This window comes from Sturnira hondurensis, unplaced genomic scaffold (assembly GCF_014824575.4).
Source record: "Sturnira hondurensis isolate 20B ecotype Veracruz unplaced genomic scaffold, ASM1482457v3 Scaffold0000648, whole genome shotgun sequence".
Lineage (NCBI taxonomy): Eukaryota > Metazoa > Chordata > Mammalia > Chiroptera > Phyllostomidae > Sturnira > Sturnira hondurensis.
Window position 1 is genome coordinate 9826156 of NW_028073279.1, and position 24251 is coordinate 9850406.

At 36.7% G+C, this 24251-nt stretch overlaps 1 protein-coding gene across 1 annotated transcript in view; it reads right to left on the bottom strand.

Moving 5' to 3' along the window:
- UBE2U (ubiquitin conjugating enzyme E2 U) overlaps positions 1 to 24251 on the bottom strand; it is a 32004-nt gene that overhangs the window by 2668 nt on the left and 5085 nt on the right. Inside the window, 3 exon segments of the mRNA XM_037044032.1 lie at positions 5880 to 5928; positions 13996 to 14116; positions 20257 to 20354. Of these exon segments, the coding sequence (XP_036899927.1) occupies positions 5880 to 5928; positions 13996 to 14116; positions 20257 to 20354 (268 nt within the window).

The window sequence follows — 24251 nt, forward strand, 5'->3', positions numbered from 1 at the left end:
ATATTAGGTGATGGGAAGCAATCAGAAGTTCTTGAATAAGGCAAGCAAATTATGAAATCAGTGTGTAAGAGTTTTTTTCTGGCATTAGTATGCAGGGCGGATTATATGGGAACTTAAATGCTGAAGGACAAGTTAAGAAACAAATATGATAATTCAGGCAAGAGATACGAAGAGCTAATTCAGGGTGGGAGCAAAGATTACAAAGGGGAGAAGATGAATCAATGGTAAAGAATTGACTGCACTGGTTGCCTGATAGGGTGTGAAAGGTGAAGGAATTTGAGGGTCACATATTCCCCTAAAGCCCAGAAGGCTGGTTAGTTTTGCTATTAACAGAAAGTGTCTAGAGAAACTGAAGTAAAATATGAGTTTAATTTTAAACACAGGTTTTAGGTGATGACCTTTAGGAGTGTGATTGAGAAATTGAGACTGGAAATAAGAGATTTGGGTCAAATCAACATAAAGGTTGATAGATGATGCCATTAGGGAAAACAAACTCCGAAAGAGTAATTAAGTGTTTAAAAAAGAAAGAGCAGAAACCGATTTATAGTTAAGAGGAGCCACTGAAGAAAACAAAAGGATAATGAAGAGGAGAAGAGAACTATGGTAGTGATATTTCAGGGAAGCAACATCTTAGCCATAACAAAGTCTAATGATTAAATCCTTACATGTCTCTGGATATTGAGTCCTGTAGTATCAGGAGTACAGGCTGTGGAATCACCTGGCCTGACTGTAAATACTCTGGCACTGCGACTTATTAGCTGTGTGACTTGGGGCCAACTCCCTAACCCCTCACTCCTATTTCCTCAAGTATAAAATTAAGAGAGAGAATTTCTCCAGTGTTTCTTGTGAGCATTCAATGAAGTCATCCATAGAAAGAGCCAGGCAGGGGGGTTAGCACCCGTCGGCCCTCAGTGTCAGCTGCTCTCCTGAACGGACTCGGATAAGTACCTCGTCATTTCTCTCCCGCAAACTCTAAACGGCTTCTGAAGTGTTTTTCTATTTCAGTATCTCCCTACTCCAGGTCATCCTGCCTCTATTTGAAAACCACAGTTTGGTTATCGAATGCTATAGGATGAAATCTAAACACTCAACATAACTCCACGTTCTTTATCATCAAGCCATTTCCAACCTTTACTTCCACCACCCATCTGTACATCCAGAGGCACTATCACATGGAGCTTCCTGAGGACCCCGTATGCCATAATATTACATTTCTGTGCCTGTGCAAGCAGCTCTAGCTAGAGACTCCTCTGCTCTCTGTGCTGTCAAACTCTTACTTATCAAGGGTCTGATCCAACAAAATTATCACGTATGTGAAAGTTGTCACAGTGGACACTGTGGTTGCCCCCCAAATAATTAGTTTGTTCTTCCCCCATTTTGTATGTGTCATTCAGTCTGATGGAATTGACCTCATACCTGGCTCCAAGTCAGGGCCTGATGAATTTAGAGCTGTCTGACAATGGTGACGAGTTTAGGACTAGGAACCTAAAAAGATCCAGTTGGAGCAAAATTTATTCTAACAGTCTAGTACATCTCGATACCTAGGAGTGTCAATCTCTTTGTTCTTCTGCCTTGCTATTCTAATTTTTTTGTATTTCTAAATACATTTTAGAACCACCTTATTAATTTCCAGAAAAAAAAAACTGATGAGATTTTGAGATTGAATTGAATCTGTTCATTAATTTGGGAAGAATTGGCATTCTAATAACATTGACTCATTCCCAGTCACAAACACTGTATATTTCTATTTTTTTAGGTCCTTAAAAATTTCCCTCAGATTTATTTTTCAGTCTTCATTACAGTTGTCTTAGTCATTTTTGTTAAATTTTGTTGTTCTAATGGTATTTTTAAATTTTCACTTTTTATATATCGATGGCTAGTATATAAAAACTTCGTTGATTTGTTAATGTTCATCTTGTATCTAGGGCTGTTGTTGAATTTATTTATTAATTTTTAAGTTTTGTATATTTGTTTGGATTTTCCTATGTACATAATCCTGTTTTCTGTGAATGAAGATAATTTACTTCTGTCTTTCCAAACTTTGTAACTTTTTTCTCTTTCTGGCTTCATTGCACTGGCCAATATAGTGTTAAGTAGAAGTGGTGATGATGGGCATACTTGTCTCGTTCCTAAACTCAGGAGAAAAAGCATTCAACATTTCACATTTAAGTATGAGGTTAACTATTGGATTTTTGTAGATTTGGCTGTTGGATTTTTGTAGATTTTTTTCTTTATTGCAATAAAGAAACTTTCTTCCATTCCTAGTTTGCTGATAATTTTTTTTTATCATGAATGGGTGTTAAATTTTAGCAAATATATTTTCTGGATTTACTGAGATCATTTTATGTTTTTTTTTCTTTTATTTGGTTAACGTGGTAAAACACACTGAATTTTCAAATTTAACCAACCTGGCTTTCCTGAAATCAAGCCCACTTAGTCATGATGTATTATCACCTTTTATGCATCAGTAGATTCCATTTGCTAAGATTTGGGTTAGATTTATGGGTCTGTGTTTACAAGAGATAATGGTCTATAATTTTTTTGCTTGTAATAATTTCATATTTCAGAATCAGAGTTTGGAAGTTTAGAAGTATAGCCATATTCTCTATTCTTTGAAAAAAGTTTTAATACCTTTTAAACATTTGTTTTACTTTGTAATAAGTTTAGATTTATAAAGGAGTTGTAAAGATAGTTAACTGTTCTTTAAAAATTAACTTAAAGCATAATTTGCCTTCAGTAAAATGCAGATTTCAAGCATACAGATGAATTACTTTGAACAAAAGACTACATCTACACAACCACAAGCCCAAACAAGATACAGAATATTTTCTTTACCCCAGAAAGTTGCCTACGCCCCTTCGCAGCCAATCACCCTTGACACTTTGTGCAATCACTGATCTCATTTCTATCACTATAGATTTACTTTGCCGGTCTTCAAACTTCATATAAATTGAATCATATAGTATACACTCCCTTGATTACTCTGGATTCTTTTATATACTCAATATAATGTCTGCTTTACCATTCCATGTTCTTGCATTTATCAACAGCTCCCTCACTTTTATTGCCAGTGGTATTCCACTTATGAATACAACACAATTTATTTATATAGTCAACCGTTGATGGACATTTTAGCTTTTTCCAGTTTGGGATATTACGAATAGAGTTCCTATGAACATTTGTGTGCAAGTCTTTTTGTAATACGCATTTTAATTTCTCTTAGGTAAATATTAGGAGTAAAATCACGGATCACTGGGTAGGTGAATGTTCAATATTGTAAGAAACTGCTAAATTGTTTTTCAGACTGGCTTTGGGCTTCTCAAATGATGCAATGTTTACAGAGATATAGGGAAGCCCCAGTGACTCTGTCCTCGCCAGCAACTGGGATAGTTGGTTTTATGCAGTGGTATGCTCTCCCAATCTCCCCCTCTCAGTAAATGACAGCAATACCCATCCAGTTCAAACCAAACTCTAATAATAATTCTTGATTCCATTTTTCTCTGATACCCTCCATCTAATCAAACCAAGCCTTAAATACATCCACTTTTTTCCCTCTCTATGTCTGTGCCCTCAACCCTAGCCCAAACCACCATCATCTCTCCCCTGGTTTTCTCAAATAACCTAATAATTCTCCTTGCTTCCACCTTAGATTCTTCACAATCTGTTCCCCACACAGCAGTTAAAATAGTCCTTTTAAGATGTAAATCTCAGTGCATCCTCCCCTTCTTTGTGGGAAGGATGTCCAACTGTGTCCCAATTCCTATGGCTAATCTAATCAAATTGAAATTCCTTACCTAGTTTATAAAGGCTCAAATGATATGGCCCTGCTGACTTCTCTTACCTCATTGCCTACCCCTCTCTTTTTTTCCCCTTGCTGTGTTTCAGCTATGGTGCCTTTCTTTCTGGTCCACTAACACTATGCTCATATGCAATTTAGGGTCTGGGAAGGGGAAGGAGGGGGAGATGAAGAGGGGAAAGGGAAGGGAAAAGGGGTGGGGGAGAGATTTGTTGTTCCACTTTTTTATGTATTCATTGATGGATTCCTGTGTTTTCCCTGACCAGGGATGGAACCCACAACCTGGGCGTGTTGGGATGATGCTCTGACCAACTCAGTTACCTGGCTAGAGCTTGAGTCAGTTCTGATTAAAGTTATATTTAGATCATTCTCCCAGACCCCAAATTTTGTACTCTTGTCATCAGAACTGTCTCCTCTTCAGAGGAGCTTCCAATTTTGGCTTATAAATCTTGTGAGGTTGGAGATCATGTGTTATTTAGTTGTGCAATTCCAAGGCTGTAACACAGCACCTGGCATAGAACATACGCTCAGTGAATGCATTTTAAATAAGTGAAAAATAGCTGCTCTCCAAGAGGCTTCCTTTTATTGTATCAAATGATATCTTACAGTCCATGGGTAAACCTTCCAGATGACCAGCACAGGCTTAAATCACCTTTAATTACTGAACATCAGCTGGATTCCCCTGACTATACTCTTTCTACCCAGTTGACTGGACTTCACCTAAGTTTTGTTAAGCCCTTCTAAAACATGGATTCCATCACCTAGCTGTGCCTCTGGAATCATCTCTACAGCCAGGTCAGTTCTCCCAGCTCATGATAAAATTCTAGCCTGCGGTGCTAGTCTGATAATACAAAGAGAACTTCCCTTGGAATTTCTGCAAGACCTTATTGTGAACATTCTTACCATAAAAACTAAAGGCTAGATAGAATTGAGCCTTATCCCATATATACCAGGGTAAATATCAGAATTCACAGCTATATAACAAATTGTAGCCTGATATGTACTGGGACTTTAGGCATCATTGAAATCCAGATCGTACTGCATCAGTTGTGTTCTGGAGATTTATCTAGATTTCAGGTGAGCCCTAGGTGAACACCACAAATCAGGCCTGATTCTGGCTTCATGTATCCTTGGTTTGGTTCAGAGGACCTTCTGGAGCTGAGACCAGGGAAGTCTTTCTGTTCTGTTCTTACTGTCTTATTAGTAAATGCTGGCACTGTACCTTTATGTACTACAAATAATTACACCCCACCCCAAATACAAAGAACTTTGTGATATTCTAGGGATGTTCATATTTTACAGGGATGTTCATGCATTCAACAGTTGTTTATCATGAGCCTATTCCATGCCAGGATGGTCACTTGCTTTTCTCCACATTGACAAGTTTAAGGGCAGCAATGTCATCTACTGAATCCCAAACTAGTGTCCATCTTACTAAATCATGCTTATCTTCCTGCAATTTTTTTCAACAGTTTTACATACAGAAGCCACTTGGGTTACTTAATTTTACTCATCTTCAGGGCCAATCAAGGAAACCTTAGCTGAAGTAAACATTATTTCAACACCAGTTAATTGACGGTTTTCTACATCTGATTGACTGTCAAATTAAGGCTGGAAGAAGTGCTCAAGGAACTGATGATGAGAATACTGACCTCGTTCATGTGTTCAAGACTGAACTGATACACTATTGTCAGGTTGTCTCCTAACAGTGGCTTCGGCCCTAACTCTCATCACTTTCTTCTAATATCTATCTTCTGAATTGCTTAGATTTTTGCTCTCTATAATGGTTTGTGCTCATGTTGTTCACAACATGCTTTCTCTCACTTTTATTTTTTAATAAAAAATAAAAATTAAAAGAATAGGCAAGTTCATATAGTAACATTCAGTATTAATTCAATGGTCTAGAAAGAATTGGACAATTTTCCATATTCGTCCTGAAGACATTTTAAACATGTGTTGTGAAAGATGTCTACTTCCTTTTTGGAATAAAAAAAATTCAATTATGAAATACAGTGTAAATAGTTTAAGAAAGTAGTCCTTTTAATAAATAAATTGACATAGAATTATATGAAGGAAAACTTACCTGATCCATCTATCTGAGTCTTTAGATAACTCAGAGCTATCATCTTTCACTGTAAAAAAAAAGAGAGAAAAGATATAGTTTACTTGGAAGATTAAATACATGGCTTTAATGTGCTCTCTTTCTGAAGCCCCAATAAAATGGTAATAAAGAAATAAAAATAAGGTATAAAACCTCAAGGAGAGCAAAAGAAAGATGGCAAGAAAAAATTTCAAGATGGAAAGCAGATGTCAGTGGTAACTGTCTCAGCAGGCTGTAGAAATTCAAAACCCAACCACATGATGAGGGGAGGTCAGAGAAAAGCAAGCAGATTTATACTTTAGAACTTGAGAAGCGATTCAGAAATTGCAGATACCAGATACCTGTGAAAGGTAAGAGAGATAGCATAGTCACCGAAGATGTGTACCCTCTTCCCATGCAACCAGATGATCACCACTGCCCAGGTAGGAGGAAGGATGTTAAATCTCTGGGGAAATTGAGCCAGAGAGACTCAAGACTGGCGGAGACTAGGCACAAAGCAGAACAAGAGAATATAGTAAGGGACTGAAAGTAGTGAAAGGACTGACAATCGTATTGAGTGTATAAGATGCCTACCCTTCCTCCTGTCCAGCTCCCAGAGTATAAGCAGCTAGCATCTCTCCAGGAACAAAATGGAGGGTTTATCTCAGGGGAACTAGTGAAGCCTGCTAATGACAACTAATGGTATCATCCTCCACTGAAAAACTGACATGAAACAAAACCAACAAGTCCGGTCAGTACTTGTATACTTCCAATTGCATTCCATGCATCATATGTCCATCATTCACAAAGAGATGGATAATAAAGGAGAAAATAAATTTTTTTAAAATTAGAGGGTCAGCTTAGGAGAACCCACATCCAAATATCTGGATATCTAAGAGATAGAACAGAAAAAAGGGGGAAATAAATTATAAAATGAATTACATCAGAAAAATTTTCAGAACTAAGGGATTAGAGTTTTTAGCATAAGATTTAGCCTTGGCTGGTGTGGCTCAGTGGATTAAGCACTGGGCTGCAGAGCAAAGGGTCGCTAGTTTGATTCCCAGTCAAGGCACAGGCCTGAGATGCAGGCCCAGTCCCCAGTAAGGGACACAGGAGAGGCAACCACACATTCATCTTCCTTTCTCTTTCTGCATCCCTTCCCCTCTCTCTAAAAATAAATAAAACATTTTAAAAAATAAAATGAGAGGTAAACAGCCTATCAAATGCCCTATATATGAACAAGGAGGGGAACCCCCCAAGACAAGACTACACTAAGAAATATTATCAGGAAATTTTAGATCACTGGTAATAAAGAGATTTCCAAAGCTTCCAAAAGGAAAATGTATCACATGTGAAGAACTGGACATCCATTCTCAGTGAAATCAGGCTTTTCAAGAGCAACACTAGAAACAAGAAGGCAATAGGGTCTTCTCAATTCTGAAACAAAATTTTAATTATTTCCAAAATTAAATATTAAATATGTAATATTTAATATCTCATGACCTGGAAGCTCTTAGATGTGCTCCAACAAGATGAAGGGGCAAACCCTCCATGAGGAACACAAGGGATCAAGCAGGAGCTCTATCCAAAGGGCAGGCGAAGGGGTCATCGCAGGAGGCCTGTGAGAGAGCTGCCAGGTCAGAACTGGAGGCAGAGGAGGGTCAGAGGAACCAAGTCTCCGGGGGAAATGCACCTGACTGACTGCATGTCTGGAAGCTGTTTGACAGCTTTGTCAGGAAGTTTAGGGGAAGAACAGGTGACAGATACGTGCAAACAAACAAGTGAGTAAAAAATTGAGCCATTTGTACAAGAAAAGAAAAACAATAATTCACGGCTCCTCTGTGACAAATATTTGCTAAGTCATATTAACGTAATCAAACTGTATTAGGAGGATAGGGAACAGACAATGTAGGTGGAAATGGCAGTATAAAAGTTGAATCGTTACAGGTCGGGGGACACCCATACGCAATACCTGAAACTGAAAACCTCAGGAATATTGGCATGGAATAAACTTAGAAATATCTTGGTAAATTCTGGAAGAAATAGCTAAATGTGTTGAAAGCTATTAGTACCTTGTGGGGATGGGGGAGGTACTCAGCAATGAAAGGTGTGGGCTGCCAAGGTCAGACATATTTTATTAAAAACTGATTTTTTATTATTTGCCCATTTAAATCTATGAACATATATTTCTTTGATAGAAAAATACTTAACATTCTTAGTTAAAACAAACAATTTAGAGGTTTGTCAAAATGTTGGCTCTCTGGTGCAACAAAATACAAAGAGAAAAAAAGAGGTCTGTAATTCCACCAAATAAAACCCCACACACAATCCTGTTAAACTCCTGTTGTCCATATCTCCTGACATCTGTAAATGATGGGGTTGCTGTAATGATACTGTAATAATCATCAGCAACAAAATGGGGCTGAATGATAGCACAAAAGCTCATGTTCTTCAACTAAATTTCTACTGGATTAAATTTCTTTTTCCTCTGACATCCAGAAAGTATTTTCCCCCAGTGCAAGGGGTATTACACAATAACAACAACAAGGGGAGTACTCCCTCTAAAAAGAAAATAAAACAATACCTGGAACCCTACAAGACATTACTGCTTCAACTGTGGAAATAATTTTCCTTAGGAGGATTAGAAAAAAACAATGAATATGGGAGCCTGAATTGAAGAAGATTCAAATGCTTATCACATCTTCCTAACTATGTGAAGAATGAGATGTATTTCCCACAATTATCAGGTTTTTAAAAGTGTTTAATGTTAATTAGTATTATAATCTTCTAATATTTCTATAATTCTTCTCTATTCTTATGACTCTATTATAATATCTGTCAGTTATTATATTGTACTTTATTTAAATAAGTATCTGAAACTTATTAGCATGACCTCTGTTTACTCAACAAAAGCTACAGGAATATACCTGGCTAAGAGAAAAATTAGTACCTTAGGCTTGGCTACTGTCAGTATTTTCATACCCTCATTTTCTCTTTCACCAAAGACTTTTTTAAATCATGTGAATCTGATATTTTAAAATATCAAAACAAATGTGATAAACAGGATATAAATATTATTTGACCATATAACCACATAGAAATAAAAATTTGTTAAGACAGACTGCAAATAAAGGGGGGATTTATGAGCTTAATATTAAATGTGTTCATAACAAGTTAGAAAATAAGTAGTAATACTCAGAATCTGGGTGGCAAAATAGTTGTTTTATATTATCTCCTTCCAGACCTTTCTTCTCCCTCCCTGAAGTTTCATAAACGAATTAAGGTAGAGATTGGAAGGTGCTTGAAAAATTCCCTTGTCCAACACTGGACATTGAGCAAGTAGCTCTTTGACAACATCCCTGAAAAATAGTCATTAAATTTTACTAAATGAACTCCAGTTAAAGAAACACACAACAAGGTCTCTCTGGGAAAAGTCCAGTCATTGTTAATGTAACAAGAAGGGTTTGCATGACATTGATGTAACCTGGAAGCCAAGGAGAGTGGACTGGAATGCAAATGCATAAACAATGATGACTTCACTGTACTAGTCAGTGGGGGCAGTAGATGCCATTGAGTGAGCATGTGTACTGTGTGGCTGTCACATTCAAAATGACTGAGCAATGAATCTGCATTCAATTTTGCATTAAGCTTGAACATTCCTCCATGGAAACTATTTGGATGATTCAGAAGGCTGCAGCTATGGGCAACTGGGGATGGGCAGCTTCATCATGACAATATGCTCACTCATGTATCCCATCTCGTGCAGACTTTTTTGGTGAAACATCAAATCACCCAGGTGCTTCAGCACCCCCTACAGCCCAGATTTGGTGCCCTGCGACTTCCAGCTTTTCTCAAAGCTAAAATCACCTTTGGAAGGCAAGTAATTTCAGACTGTCAATGAGATTCAGGGAAATATGATGGGGCAGCTGATGGTGATTGGGAGAACAAGGTGCCTACTTTGAAAGGGACTAAGGTGTCAATGTCCTATGTACAATGTTTTTTTATACCTTGTGTCTTCTTCAATAAATGTCCATTTTTCATAGAACATGGCTGGATACCTCCTGGACAGACCTCATACCTTTAGTGAAAGGGAGTTTTAGTACTTGGCAAAATGGCCTTAAACACTCTTAGGCAACTTGGATTGTTTGAAAATTCCTCTTGGTGTTCGGCCAGCTGGGGCCTGAAGTGGTAAGCTATGGTGACATTTGCTTCTAGGAAAGACCAGGTAGGCATTCAGGTGACTATATAATTTATTGTCTAATCTAGAATACAGATACTAGAAATAACTATACCAGAACTGTCCCAGGCAGTTTGGTGTATTTGCACACCCTATCTGCAAGTAAGGGAGACTGGCTCCAGACCGCAGAAGAGGCTGTCAGGGTATGGGAAGGTCATCAGAACCTATGCTAATTAATCGGGTTTGAGCTAAGGCCTTGGTGTGCTCTTGTCAGTGTATTGAGGCAAAGAACTAGGTGTTCAGGGGAGGCAGACAACATGTTAGGGAGAGTTTGGGGGATGAGAGGCATTTGCATGTCTGCCCTTGGCTTTGAAATTAGTTTTGCACCACTGATTGTCAGGAAGGAGTCCTCAGGTCAGTCAAGGCTTGCTCTGGGACAGAGCAGGCCCAACTGCATATTCCAGTCTTCAGTGACTACACTCCCGAAGGTCTCAGGAAGGTATGACTGATTCATAGCTTTGACATTAGTCTTTAGTTTTCTGGAACCTCAGAGAAGAGAGTTTCATTTTGTATAAGAAATCCCTTCAAATATTTGAAAACAGCTTGTATAATGCCTTTATCTTTTCTTCTATTAGCTAAACACAGTATCCTTGGTCAAGGAAAATGTGATGTTCCAAATGCAGCATGATGGAATTGCAGACAAGGCCCCACCAAACCAGAATAGGGTAAAATGACCATCTAAAACATGCTTAGTAGAAGGGCACCTCCTTTTATTGGTTCATAGTAAGCTTGTGCTTAAAAAAACTGCTCAATAATTTTTTCATAGAAGAGAGTTCTGCTATCAAGTCAGTTCTCTTCCATTCTGTACGCAGAAATTTTAATTCTTTGATCCTAAATGAATGACTGTATGCTCACCCCATTAAATGTGGAGGTGCTGGGGACAGGGGCAGGCCCAGGTTGGAGCTGTGGCCTTGGGCTTCATCGTTGATCCTCGGCTTCCTCCCTGAGGGAGAGGCTGAGGGTCAGATGAGTGAACGTGTATGAAAGCACTTTGCTACTATAAAGTAAAACCAGGATCTAAGTTCATGTACATTTTTTCATTTTCTCATTCTACAAATTTTTACTTAATACCTACAACCAGACACTGCAATCAGGTACCGAGAATATACTTCTAGGCTACAATTGATGACTACAAAGATGATACAATTAGCTGCCTCTTAAGTTTCTTATTTACACAATTAACTGTGAGTTCCAGTTTCGAGTGTCTAAAAACATAATTATTGCTATGCATTTTCTAGATCTGTTTATTAGCATATTATGTATGAGAGATGATTCTTGCAGCACTATGGTAGAGACCTTTTTTCAGGTTGCTGCAGGTAATTCCCACTGGATGCAGTCTTTCACAGAAATCCACAAAGTGCTCTACTACCATCTAGTTTAGAGTGAATGAGTTTTCTGCACGTATTTGTTTCCCACCCATAGCAGCTGTCTGCACTGTACCACAGCACTCTCTCCCTATGAAACCACAGAAAGTCCTTCTCTTTGTGGTACCCTTGGCTAGTACACCTAGCCTACCTGAGATGGCAAGTGAGCTGATAACTATATACTGTCTCGGATTTCCACATGTTTCACCAATGTAACTAAAGAGTGTAGCAAAACCCTGCTGAAGTAATATCTGTTTTGTTGCTCATTTTCTGGGTGATTTGGCTATTTGGTTAGCTCTTCTGTGTGGTTTGATGGCAGAGTTGCAGAAGTGAAAGGAGTGAAGACTGACATCTACTGCATAGGAGGACCAAAAGGAAGGCCATTTTTCTTCAGTTTTCTTCTCATCCTTTCCCTATGCAGGGCAAACACAAAATCTATTGCACAGAATCATCTGCTGTAGGAAATTCTTTAAAATGAGCTTTTAAATGTCCATTTACCAGAATGGGGCATAGCTTCATTATAGAATATTTCATTAGAATAATAGTCCTATAGGGCTCAGTGGAAGGTTAAGTGATACTATTATTCATTCATTCATTCATTCCACAAATAACTGCTGAATGTAGAGCATACAAGCAGGGGATGCTACAGAATTCTGGTAGGTTACAAATATGGTCAGAGTGAAGCAATATGACTCCTCTGTGTACAAACCAGCCTTAAAACTGTCAGGGGACATTTGAGGAAGCCCATGGCAATCATGACATGTTTGAAGACACTGAAAAAGATGCCTATAGGAGACTGTTCTGCATGGCGTGGGCCCAGCTCTCTGTCAAAAAGGCCAGTGGAAAGTGAGGTCCAGCACACAGGGCCCACACCCACAGATAGAGTCTCCCGTGGGGAATCAGGCTTTCATTTTACCTAGGCCACTTTGAGACTCACTTTTTGCTAAAAACTCCCTCCCCTGAATTGAGGCAGCAAACATTTACTGCATATCTTTAAAGTAACTTCCTAAAATCTATGCTAAACCTTCCAAGGATGAGTGTCACCAGTTCAACCATTTTCCCCTTTATATTTGCAAATATCCTTCTTTTTTGGTGTAATTAGCAATATCCTCTCCTTTGTTTCCTGTGAAAGATAACCACCTAAAGTGAACCTGTGCATAGTAAATAAGGACTATCCTCAATGTAGTTTGCCGAGAAAAGCAATAAAATCTTGTCAAGGCAAGGGTTGGGCGCTCTTCTCTTGAGACAGTGGCCATGTGGTCCCTTTTCCTCCACAGGACTCAGTAGTCAGTGTGAATTTGTCTTGTCTCAGCCACAATGCCAAAAACACTGCAGGCCAGTGACCACATCAGATGCCTGATCAATACTGCTTGATTTGCATTAGACCCAGAAGCCCTGTGGAGGAACACTTGAACTTGGTTCCCATTGTAAAGCTCTAGCTAATGGACTAGTTGGTTCTAGAAGGGGAATAGAAAAAGAGAGACGAACGTCTGAAAGAGAAAGCCCATGAGAGATCAGTTTGAACAGCAAAGTGAATTTGAACAGCAAGGCCTGCTGACTAAAGAGGCAATCACAATACCAGCTACTGTGCAGACTTCTGTGCACTGTGGCAAGATGAGAGGCAGGATAGAAAGGAAATAACTAGGTCACTAGGGGCCACACCTTCACTCGTGACACACCCTTCTGGCATAAGGAGCCAACAATATTGTTCTGCTCACTGCAGAGAAAGACAGGAACAAAGAAGATGATGGAGTTGAGTGTCATGTAGAGGTCCCTGGCAGCATGAGAGTGAGCAATTCCAGGTATCAGAAACACACCTGTCAATAGAGAGAAAGCCTGAAGAGCCCCAGATGTCATTTCCACTTGGACAATTAGAAGGAATACCTGAGGAAGAGGAAGGCTCTACAGGAAAAAAAAATGCTAATGATTTTGCTAATCAGGAGGAAAAGAGCCCCAGATCACTAAGATCTGGGGCACGGCAGGTGAAATCTGGGAAATATCCATTATAGATCAAAGAGTTAAAATTCGATGTCACATCTTTATAATGAATAAAATAGTTTCAACTGCACCATCCATCTGTAGGACCCTAACATTTAAAGATATTAAGCTTAATGATCTTTAATAATCTTTTTTTAAAGATTTTATTTATTTATCTTTAGAGAGGAAGGGAAGGAGAGAAGGAGAGAAATATCAGTGTATGGTTGCCTCTCATGAGTCCCCTGCCGGGAACTGGCCTGCAACCCAGGCATGTGCCCTGACTGGAAATCGAACCGCGATCAGGTGGTTCGCAGGCCCGCGCTCAATCCACTGAGCTACACCAGCCAGGCTAATAATCTTTAAAGAAGATCACACTACTTGTCTTGTTAAAGAGGTACAGTAGGAGAGATCTTAGTACAATTTCATTACTGAGAAAGGGTACAGAAATATTTCCTTATATAATAGTTATTTGCTAGATCACTTATTTGCTATAAACACATCATTAATAACTGGCAAATAACAATAAGTAGGTATTTCTTACATAGTAATGGTTTGTGGAAAAGTCTTTGAACCATTACTCTGTACATAGATTCATCCTTAATCAGTGTTTGGGTTGCTTCCAAATTCACTGGATTTTCTAGCACTGGATTAGAAAGCATAACCTCTAAGAAAAAAAATAAAGAACATAGGTTTTTTTTTAAGTAAACTTTTTTTCTTAAAGCAAAAAGATAAACCAACACATACAAAAACCAAAATGCCTTTTTTAAATGCCTATGACATGTCTACCTGGAAATAGATACAAACACAAATGAGACAGAGTCCCTACTCTTAAGAAAACTCTTGATCTTGGTTTATGATTAGTTTTATTTTTAAACTACAGTCGACATTCTACATTTTATATTAGTTTCAGGCATATAGCGTAGTGGTCAACAATATAATTTATAAATTGACCCCCCTTATATTTCAAGGCACCGTACATAGTTATTACAATATTGTTGCCCATGCTCTTTATGCTGTACCTTACACCCCCGACTACTCCGTAACTACCAACTTGTCCCTTCACCTTTTCACCCAGTCCTCCAACCCTCCTCCCTTCTGGCTACTATCAGTTTGTTCTCTAGACCTATGAGATTGTTTGTTTTGTCTGTTCACTTATTTATTTATTTTTAAATTCAGTACATGGTATTTGTCTTTCTCTGGCTGATATTGCTTAGCATAATGCCCTCTAGCCCATAAATGCTATTGCAAATAGTAAGATTTCATTCTTTCCCTCTTTATTCAATTGTCTATTGATGAACACTTGGGTTGCTTCCATAGCTTGACTACTGTAAACAATGTTGCCATGAAAATAGGGGTGCGTGTATTTTTTTCAAGTTAGTGTTTGGGTTTCTTCAAACATATACTCAGAAGTGAAATCTCTGGGTTATAAGGCAGTTACATTTTTACTTTTTTGAGGAAACTCCATACTGCTTTCCACGGTGGCTGCACCGGTCTGCAATCCCACCAACAGTACGTGAGGGTTCCTTTTTCTCCACATCCTGGCCAACACTTCTAGTTTGTGGACTTATTGATGATAGCCATTCTTGACAGGTGTGCGGTGATAGCTTATTGTGGTTTTTAATTTGCATTTCTCTGATGATTAGTAACCTTGAGTATTTTTTCATGTCTATTGGCCATCTGTATCCCTTTTTTGGAAAAGTGTTTATTTAGATCCTCTACCCATTTTTTAATTAGATTGTTTGGATTTTTTTGAGTGTTGAGTTTTATAAGTTCTTTATAAATTTTGGATATCAACTGCTTATTTATCAGATGTACCATTGTCAAATGTGTTCTCCCACTCTGTGGGTCGTCTTTTCATTTGTTGATGATTCCCTTGGCAAACGTTTTTAGTTTGATGTAGTCCCATCACTTTATTTTCATTTGTTTCCCCTGCCTGAGGACATATGGCAGAAAGAAATATTGCTAAGAGAAATGTCAGAGATTTTATGCCTATTTCCTTCTAGGAGTTTCATGGTTTTGAGTTTTACATTTTAGTCTTTAATCCATTTGAGTTTATTTTTGTATATGATATAAAAGTTTTCATTTTTTTGCATACATCTTTCCAATTTTCCAAGCACCATTTATTGAATTTGATCTTAGTTTTATACTGTACATTCATGAGCCAAATATTAGGATCAAAACAACTTGTAAGTTCCTTTCTATAACTTTTTTCTATCACATAAATTTAAATTAAATTTATATGTAAAGGAAACTAAACATTAGGAAACATTGAAATATTTTCATTAAAAAATAAAACCTTAGATTTAAACATGAGATTATATTTAGATCACAGATAAAACACACTCATGTATGAAGGCTTGTATATACTTCGTTATCCCTCTTAGATCATCAAATGATTAATTTGGGACCTGTAGTAGTTGGAGCTACAGTTCCAAGAATATTATAGTTGCTACTGTAACAAATTAGCATAAAGGTAGTAGCTTAAAACAACACAAATTTATTACCTTACATGTCTTCAGGTTGGAAATCTGAGAGGATGGGGCTGGTTTCTTTTTCCCACACATAATAAGATGAAATCAAGGTGAGCTCTTCAGAGGTTCTGAAGGACTCTGCTTCCACGCTCCCCCAGGTTGTCTGTTAGCTGAATTCGGTTCCTTGCATTGGTAGGACTAAGATAACTGTTTCCTTGCTGGCTGTTAGTGGGGGGGTGGAGGGTTGCTCTTAGCTCCAAGAGGTCTCACGCACATCCTTACTTGGACCCTTATATCTCAGATGCAGTAAAGGTGTGAAAAATCCTTCTAATGCTTGGAATCTCTAAGATGTCCCCTCTTGCCACGTCCCTTCTCCTTCTTCCACAGTATTTCTCTGAGTGACTCTTCTGATTTCCTCTTCTATTGTTAAGGGTTCATGTGATTACTTTGGGCCCTCTGCGTAATTCATGATAACCTCCCAATGTTAAGGTAAGTTGATTAGTAACCTAAAACCCACCTGCAAAGTCCTTTCACAGGGCTACCTGGATTAGTGTTTGACTGCATTATCAGATGATAAGAGACTAAGGGGATATCTTCAAAATTCTGCCTACCATAACATATGTGCATCTGGACAAAATAGGGGACCAGCAGTAACCAAAACTTAACAGTTCTTCTAGACCATGATCTTGTTTATCTGACACCTCGAAATTGACATTAGCCCAAATTGTGAATATTTATTTGAGAGTTCAGGATTTTGAATATTATATTATAACATGGAAACTATCTAGTAAAATATAGCCAAAATAATAGCAGAATACTAAGTGTAGATGCAGGTCAAAGTGGACTGTTGCATTTAGTAGTCATGGAAACGATGGCAATCTTTCACTAGTGAAAGCCATAACCTGACATCTGATATTTCAAAAGCAACAAGAATTTTTTGCTATTGATATCTGAGCTTTCCTATCTGTAGAACACATTTGAGCTACATTTCCAAGAATATTATAATTGCTTAAATAAGTATTCAATGTGGATTGCACTATACCTTTCAAAGTGGGTGGGAAGCAGATGAAACTTATCTTCTAGAGCAAACTTTTAGTCTTTGGCTGGAAAGATACTTTTATTCAGAGAGGAACATCTGGTGAAGTTTATTCAACAGTTCTCACCATGGACATTGTGCCTAAGACCTTTTTGTATAATGTGTACACATGCTACTAAGTCTACTTAATGATTTTTAAGAACTGGAATATATTAAAATGTATAAATCAGAAGCCCTGCTAAACTAGTAAAAAAATAAAAGGCCAACTTTTAAATTAGCCATCTGATAGTATAAAATAACACAGGAAGCTCTGCAGAGGACAAGTACAAAAATTTGAAGCATCACAAAACAGCTGCACCAGTGCGCATGTTTTATGATATCCAATTAATTAAATCACAGAAATTCATTCTGTGGATGGGTGTTGATATTTACCTTTGCATTATATAAAGAAGCATTCCAAAATTAAGATTATTAAGATTATAAAAATTTAGATAGTCACTCTCTTTGGATATTAAAATATTTTAAACACTATTTCAAATGCCACTCCCTTGAATGACAATGTTATAATTATAAATGTGTCTCATCTGTTATTCACAGGAAAGTGACAAGATATTACGGCCTATACTTGTACTGTCCTTTACAGTAGTTTCTAGTCATATGTAGTGATTTAAATTTAATTGACTTACAATAAAATGAAAAGCTTAGTTACACCAGCCACAGTTCAAGTGCTCAGTAGACATGTGTGACTAGTGGTGACTACACTGGACAGCCCTGACAATGGACATTTCCATCAGTGCAGGAAGTTCTACTGGGCCACACTGGCCTTGAAAAAAAGGATTAAATAGCCATTACAATATTAACTGTAGCCATATATAAATATTTGAGATAAAATGTTACGTGAAAAGAAACAGGCTATATAATTTATACATATATGCCATAATTGCACCAACATAAAAATTTGGGTTTATTCAGTCATTCATGCTACTTAGTACCGACTAAATATCAACACCGTCGGGGGTGGAGGGGTTCAAAGGTGAATCAGACCTGTTCCCTGACCTTGAGGAGCTTGAATAAGGAAGCAGTACTACAGAGCTCTGATAGCAATTTGCTTAGGGTGCTGCTCAATAAGGAGCAAAGGAAGGCCCTCAAAAAACGAAGCCATCAATTCCACCTAGGAGAGGAAATCAAGAAAGGGCACTTATTTGATCTGACTTTGTAATGTGAGCGCTGCTTGCCAGACAGGCTGAGGAAGAGGAGAGAAGAAAATGGGTTGTCAGTGAGAAAACTGGCCTTCAGCACTTTTCAAGGGCCAAGACTTGCTTGAGTTTGTAACTTTAGAGGTTAGAACTCCACAAATGCTTTTAAATCTGAACTGAACCGAGCACTGTGAGTGAAGAAAAAGCATGAAGATATAATAGGAATGGGACTGCACGGTATGTTAAAGCCCAGGTGTGAGGAGAAGTAAATCACTTGTCAGGCAACAGAACGGGGCTTAACCCTGTAATGACTGAAACCGCAAGATTTTAAACAGAAAATAGGAGAAAAGATCAGAAGAAAGAGCTAGTAACAGTAGGATTAGGGTTTTCCTTTATAACTATCAGTGATTTTCCTTTCTACTATAATGTGGGCATGTTTGATTTATAAATCCGTTTGAAAAATAAAAAGACAAATGATTTTGTCATCTACTGGCTTCCCATGATGTGTTTCCATGACAACACTTTGTTGTCATTTTGCATTACTGCCTAAAAGAACAATCATAATATTAACTAGCTTTTATTGAGTTATTTTCTTAGACCGCATATTTCCAAGTATTTTACATGTATTAATTAATATAATCCTCACAAATCTATGAGGTAGCTACTAAAGATCCATTTTACCGATGAAGAAATAGAGATATTCAGAGGTGAAGAAACTTTGCTAATAGTATAAAGGTGTGAAGTGGTACAACCACAACGTGAAGCCGAGCAATCTAATCTCAGAGCCTCAAATTTACCTTCTATTAAATTACTTAGCAAGTCAAAAATTTCACCATTTCATTCTGGCTTGTCCTCACTCATTACATTTTGGGACCATTCAACTTTCTTGTTTTGTTTTTTATTGTTGTTCAAGTACAATTTTCTTTCCCCCACCCATCCCAACCTCCCTCCCCTGTTTCCAACCCCCCCTCGCCCCATTATTAACTTTCTTTTCTTAAGGCAGGTCTTCATTTAGGTGGGAAAGTTAGGTAGGAACAACTCACTTTGAAGAACTCCAGAAAAATCAACCCCAGTTATCTGCATATCATGCTCTACTTACTTCCTTAAGTTTTTATTCAAATGTCACTCCCAGAATATGGCCTGGCACAGGTAGATGCTCAAAACATACTTGTAGAATGAATGAATGAATGAATCACTGACTGAATCTTTAAAAAGATTAAACTTTACTCAGTATGCTAAGATGACTAGACAGAAAACTATTATTTTATTTAAAAATAAGAAATGGGAGAAATAAAATTTATATTATAATTCTGCTACAGAAAAAAATCGATTAAGCCTTAATACTTTATTCTCTAAGTATTTCAGGTAATCAAAATGTCACAGTTTACCTCCGGATGTTAATAATGAGTAAGTCCATGAAGAATACCAGAGCTGCTCTGAGTGCTCAATGCAAAAGACACGGAACTCACTCACTTTGGTGTGGATGAGAAAGGGAGCTCACTGAGGCTCAAGAACAACAACACTGAGGCCTGTTTCTGAAGGACCATGGGTCCAAGAAGTAAAGGGTGCATTTTAGAAATAGGCATCTATCCAAAGGGAGAAGAAAAATCTCTGATTTAATTGTGCGCTGAATTTGATCTGAAAGTGTGTAAAAGAGCAAGTCACTAACACTGTCAGAAAAGAAACAAAGGGTAACACTGAACTACCACTTGCAAGTGGTAGTCACTTAACTTATTTCTGTGAAGGAAAAGTTCGTAAATGAAGAACCCTCTAAAAGGCCTCTTCAATGATATAAAATGAAGTTGGGAACAGAAAGAAAAGTTAAGATTCTATTTCTAAAATTAAAACCATCCAAGCAGTTCTTTTCTTCTTTCATAAAACTGTATTCTTTAAAGCGAAATGAGCAATTTCACTTTAAAATAATCATCTTTATAATTCAAGTTCTATTTTTAATAGTCTTGATGTAGAAATGTTATTGATTTAAAGAAGCTTGTCAGTCTTTTAAAATTTAAATATACATTATATATTTATTTTTTATATATTGAATAACTGAGAAATTAAGGGTATTAAAGAGGGCATTTATATTAATCTCTTCTTACCTGGAGGGTAACTAATGTGCTGCTCAATGTATAGTTTGTGTTCCACTTATGAGGATTGTCCAAAAAAATCTATAGGGGTTGACCAGTATGTTGGTCTACTGTATTAAAATAATATATTAATAGTGATACATAATAAAATTATCATTTAGAGCTCATGAACATCAAAATATGATAGGTGAAATTAGAAAGCAAATGACAAAGCAGAAAAATCATTTGCAAGGAATAGGACAGTTAATACAGTGTAGTTGTTAGGAGCAGGAACTTTCAGACACAGATTTGGACACTGACTGTATGTGGTGTGAGCAGTGCACCTTGCTAAGACCACTTTCCCAATATGTAAGATATAGATGAGATCAAAGGACCCACCGTCACTGTGAAGAATAAATGAAGTACTCAGTAGAGTACTTGGTAGATAGTGAGTTCTCAAAAAATAATAGCCATCATTATTAATAACACTTTTATTGTATTAATGGGTAAATGATTTTTATAAATGAACAAGATCAACATTTATACCCCAATATAAAAATCTTATTATAAAAAGGTAAAAACTGAGAAAAAAAGTTTGAAAAGGTGAAAGAGGGAACTTTGATTTAATATATTACATTGCATTGTAAAACCACAATAATTATAACAGTGTAGTGGGGCATGAGATTAGGTAGAACAATGTAATAAGAGAGTTTAGAAACAAATTCTACCATATATTAAAACTGTTTTATGTTAAAAGTGAAATTATGATTCAGTGGTGAAAGAAAAGATGATCAAAAATGGTATAAAATATGTTGCTGCAAAACACTCATTGTCCTTCAATGTCTTGCTCTTCCTTTCTTCCATTTCTTCTCTCTGTAATGGGACCACACCTTCCCCCAGTCCCCATTATGCTGTGCTGTTTAGATGGATACAGGGTTGCTCAGACCATCTTCCTAAGCCTCTCTAGCAAGAAACCATGTGACCAAGTGTTAATCATGGAATATCAGCAGAAGTAAAGTATACAACTTCTGGATATTTTCTTAAGGAAGTTGTTTTGCCCTCTTTTTCTTCCCCCTTCTCACTGCCTGAAATCGATGACAAACAGTAAATGCCTCAGATTCAGAAATAAAAGCCATATGTTGAGAATGGCAAACCCCCTCCCCACTTGCAGCTTTGTTCTATTGTATATAGATTGGAAAGATATAAAGAAGCTTGGCTGTATTTAAAAAAAAACAGAGTTAAATATGAAAAAATAAAATATAGAACAAATAGAAGAAAGTTAAAATATTTTGTGTTTTGAGGAAATATCATCTAAACTTAAAGATAACTAAAAATCTCAAAGGGCAAGACTAATAAATATGACTATATAAAAATTTTTAAATTCCAGATGTAAAGAAAATCAACAAAGCTTAAAAATAATGACAAATGAAAAAAGTATTTGCAACATCTAGAACAATGTGATAACATTATTAATAACCCTACAGTTTACAAAAGAAGCACAATCAAGAAATATGAAAAATGATGTTCGACTCACAAGTATTCAAAAAAGTACATATTAAAATAACAGAAAGATTTTGCCCTGGCTGGTGTGGCTCAGTGGATTGAGTACCAGCCTGCAAATCAAAGGGTTGCTGGTTCGATTCCCAGTCTAGGGCACATACCTGGGTTAAGAGGCCAGATCCCTGGGGAGGATGTCTGAGAGGTAACCACACATTAATGTTTCTCTCCCTTTCTTTCTCGCTCACTTCCCTCTCTAAAAAATAAAGTATTTAAAAAATTAAAATAACACTAAGATTCTTACTAAACTGGCAAAAATGGTTTCTCCAAAGTTTTAATGCCCAGAATTGGAGAGCAGTAAATGAGAACTTTATGTACACTTTCTGGTAGGATTGCAAATACCATCACTGAAAGGCAACTAAGTTTTATGTATCTAAAATAAAGACTTAGAACTATACAGAGCCAGTTTTTGGTTTGTGGTGTCTAGTAAATAACACCCCTCTTCTCCAAGGTTTGTATATAAAAAAATGGACTAGAGTATCAAAAGATGCAAGTAAAAATACTGACTTTATGAAAGACTGAAATAAAGAATTCTGATCATTGCTTTAAATAAAGCTCTACAAAAGCCCTCCTGATTTGAACTTAATCCCTCAACTGGAGGACTGTCTTGGTTTCCTGTCTGATGAAATAGATTGCACCCATTCTAAGGGCAGGCTTACTGGGGAAAAAACTTTGAGAAAGTGCTGAGCCACAAGTGCGCATTTTTCTCATATCCCCTACAGTTAGATAAGGGAGAGAAAAAAGAGCAATCACAAGTTTTCCCATATATCTTCCTCCTCTTCATTAATGCATAAAAATGCAACAAATTTTTGTGTATTGATTTTGTATTCTGCAACTTTACCAAACTTGTTTATTAGTTCCCACAGTTTTTGAAGGGAGCCTTTACTGATACTTTCTAGAAACCATATTATGTCATCTGTAAATGACAGTTTTACTTCTTCCTTCCCAATTTGAATGTCTTTTATTTCCTTTTCTTATCTAATTGCTTTGGATAGAACTTTCAATACTATGTTGAATAAAAGTGCTGAGAGTAGGCATCCTTGTCTTGTTCCTGATTTTACTTTATGTAATTTTATTCAAGTACCTTATTATATTTGTGATTAAGACCTATTTTTAAAGAATAAAATAAAATTTATGATACAAAATTAGTTGTATATATTTGCCATTATTTGCTTAAAATAAACACTCTAATCCAGAGAATTACTGGATTAAATATAGTAATTAAAAAATAGGGAAAGGTGTGCTTATCCTCTGTCTTTCTTCACTCCTTGCATTTCTGGAGAATAGACCTTACATTTCCAGAGAGTAGATCTCGAGCAATATATGTAAAGCTATAGGATATTTCACTTAAATGTTCTATATTAATGGCTATTAGAATTATTTCCTCTTATCTATTGTTATTGGGATCAAATACTTTTTAAAATATACCCTTGAATTAGGATTCAAATGATACTTTAAAAAATTTGCCCCAATAAGCATGCTTACTTTTATAATCATAACAAAGTTGTTAAGAAGAAACGTCATTAAACACTGACACAGAACAAGGATACTAGGGCTCCTGATGATAAAAGTCTCACCTGGTCCCTGCCATTTGGGTGAAAAGGAATGGCTCTAAATGTCACAACTGGAGGGACAAAATAATAATCCAATGTAAAATTTATTGTCAGTTGGAAGAATATTCCTATGAAATAAGAATAAACATTTTTACTAAAGTATCACATTGTACTGGTTAACTGTAACCTGATTAACACTAAGGTTTCTTCCTACAGTTTAACCTCCCAAGGTCTCTAGAGTTTTATTCTTAAGTAAGTTGATCNACTTCTTCCTTCCCAATTTGAATGTCTTTTATTTCCTTTTCTTATCTAATTGCTTTGGATAGAACTTTCAATACTATGTTGAATAAAAGTGCTGAGAGTAGGCATCCTTGTCTTGTTCCTGATTTTACTTTATGTAATTTTATGCAAGTACCTTATTATATTTGTGATTAAGACCTATTTTTAAAGAATAAAATAAAATTTATGATACAAAATTAGTTGTATATATTTGCCATTATTTGATTAAAATAAACACTCTAATCCAGAGAATTACTGGATTAAATGTAGTAATTAAAAAATAGGGAAAGGTGTGCTTATCCTCTGTCCTTCTTCACTCCTTGCATTTCTGGAGAATAGACCTTACATTTCCAGAGAGTAGATCTCGAGCAATATATGTAAAGCTATAGGATATTTCACTTAAATGTTCTATATTAATGGATATTAGAATTATTTCCTCTTATCTGTTGTTATTGGGATCAAATACTTTTTAAAATATACCCTTACGAGTAATTTATAAACATGGCATTATAGGAATTTAGGGCTATTTGGGGCTATTTTATATCTGATTAGAGATGGTCAAATTGCTTCCCCAGAAGGTCCTTCCCACTAAGGACATCATGCTAGAGTACCCACATTTTCCTACCTCTAATAAAAATG